This window comes from Sinocyclocheilus rhinocerous, unplaced genomic scaffold (assembly GCF_001515625.1).
Source record: "Sinocyclocheilus rhinocerous isolate Xijiao unplaced genomic scaffold, SAMN03320098_v1.1 scaffold1022, whole genome shotgun sequence".
Classification (NCBI taxonomy): Eukaryota; Metazoa; Chordata; class Actinopteri; order Cypriniformes; family Cyprinidae; genus Sinocyclocheilus; species Sinocyclocheilus rhinocerous.
In genome coordinates, this window is record NW_015656677.1 from 371,970 (window position 1) to 374,179 (window position 2,210).

The 2,210-nt window shown below is 40.2% G+C and overlaps 1 protein-coding gene across 1 annotated transcript; it reads left to right on the plus strand.

The window, feature by feature from the left end:
• On the plus strand, positions 1 to 1,300 carry gdpgp1 (GDP-D-glucose phosphorylase 1). Its single transcript, XM_016528605.1, has one exon. It carries the CDS (start codon positions 107 to 109, stop codon positions 1,181 to 1,183), a length of 1,077 nt encoding a protein of 358 aa, XP_016384091.1. The 5' UTR covers positions 1 to 106; the 3' UTR covers positions 1,184 to 1,300.
• The last annotated feature ends 910 nt before the right edge of the window (positions 1,301 to 2,210 follow it).

Genomic DNA, 2,210 nt, shown 5'->3' on the forward strand with positions numbered 1-2,210 from the left:
CTGTGTCACATGACTCCCCGTGACCAATCAGACACGTTCAATGCGTGCCAGCGCAAGCATGAGCGAGCGGCTATATATTATTCTAGTACACGTTAGCGTTATTTGAATGGGGAAATGGTGCATACAATGTAATAAAACTATGGTTGATTGTACCGTTTTCACCTACACTAACGAGGACTTTATAAGCGATGTTTGTTGTGGACAGCAGACCAGGTCGAGATTTGACATGGCGCTGCGGTGCGGATGGACAGAGAAAAGAAACGCCGGTCTGTTCCGGTATCATCTGGACGAGCTGGAGACCCGGATCCTCCCCGGTCCGTGTGCCTACATCGCTCAGCTGAACATCATGAGGGGCATCGAGAGACGAAAACCTCAGGAGATCCTGAGCGTCCGCCAGAACTTTGACCCGCAGCAGTTCAATTTCAACAAGATCAAGCCAAGAGAGCTGCTGTTTGAGCTACAGAAAGACGCTAGACGCCATCAAAATGGTTCAAAAAGGACGTGCAAAGTCATTATAAACGTAAGTCCGTTGGAATTCGGTCACTGTCTGCTCGTGCCAGAACCGGACAGGTGTCACCCACAGATACTGACACCTTTGGCGGTCCAGATGGGGATAGAATCGGTTCTGCTGAGCGCTGATCCAGGATTCAGAGTTGGTTTTAACAGCCTGGGTGGTTTTGCTTCAGTCAACCATCTTCATCTTCACGGCTACTACCTAAACCACCAGCTGAGGATTGAAACCTCCCCAGCAGAACCGATCCTGCCTAAGAAAAACTTGTATCACCTTCTGGACTTCCCAGGAGGCTTTCTGTTCTATACTCAGGGTCCAAACCTGGATTTGACAGTCAATGCAGTTTGTAGTCTCACTGATATTATGGTTGATAGGAACATCGCACACAACCTCTTCATCACCCGAGGTTGCCCCCCACGGAGGGAGCGTGACCCGTCTGTGTCCCGGAATGGGGTGAGGGTTATCGTATGGCCCCGGCTGTCCTGTTTTGGGGCCAAAGAAGAGTCGGCCTTCAACGTTGCCCTGTGTGAGCTCGCCGGACACCTTCCTTTCAAAAACAGAGAAGACTATGAGACCGTCACTGAAGACGGAGTACAAGAAATCATCCGGAAATATCTGCTGCCCCAAGAAGAGTTCAGGGAATTGCAAAAGCATGTCATGAAATGTTTATAAATGAGACTTTTGAGCACAGATCTAAATATCCTGTCTCAAAATAAGGGTTTCAGAATACCTAATAAATGTTGATGTATTTGAAATGAAGTGCTGCTTAGATCAACCATTCATACAGTATTACCGTATATATATAATATAAATAAATACAAATGTTATAATTGTTTTTTTTTCATATATGTGTGTCTTTATTTCATATATATATATATATATATAGGCTATATATATATATATACATACATATATATGTGTGTGTATGTGGTGCGAAATATTTTATATATGTGTATGCCATGTGGTGTAAAAATAACTATAACATTAATGTAAAATAACAAGAACAAAAAATACAATTGAATTATTTCTACTGTTTTTTCTTTAAGTATGACACTACAACAACACAAAAAAAATGTTTCAAACAGTTGTGCTGTCACACGACCTCACTTTTAATGTTTAATTCACTAACAGACATCCCGTTTTTTGGCAATAAAAATATTTATTTATTTTTGCTTTTTAGTCCATTATTGTGTAAAAAATTTATTAACATTTGACAGTCAGATACAAATAATCAAAAAGAATGTGTCGGATACTGTATTTTACCATAGTATAGCAGTAGTGAAAGAAGTATGCTTTTATTGAGTACTTCTCTATAGCTCCCTCTAGTGGTCTGTGAGGATGAAACGTGGTAAAAATGCCACATTGGGGGAAAAAAGATAATTTGATTTTGGGAATAAAATACGCAATAACAAACATTTATTTAGTAGGCTACATTAATGTTGATTACAAATTAAATTATGTTTCATACCGTTGAAACTCAGTTACTCAATAGGCTACTTAATTGACTGGATTGTAAAATTAGGCCTACCTCTAAATGTATCCATTTGCTGTGTCTCAGGACTAATAAGCTATAAACATGATTTCTGATAATATCAAGGTTCCATTGCAGAATGTTCCATCCCACACAAACAGCCTGACGTCTGAACTGTGTATATTTGCCGCATTTCATAGAGACGCCAGGTTAGTGTACACTATTTAT

Coding starts and splice junctions, on each gene's coding strand:
- gdpgp1 (XM_016528605.1), top strand. CDS start 107: ATGGGGAAATGGTGCATACAATGTAATAAAACTATGGTTGATTGTACC.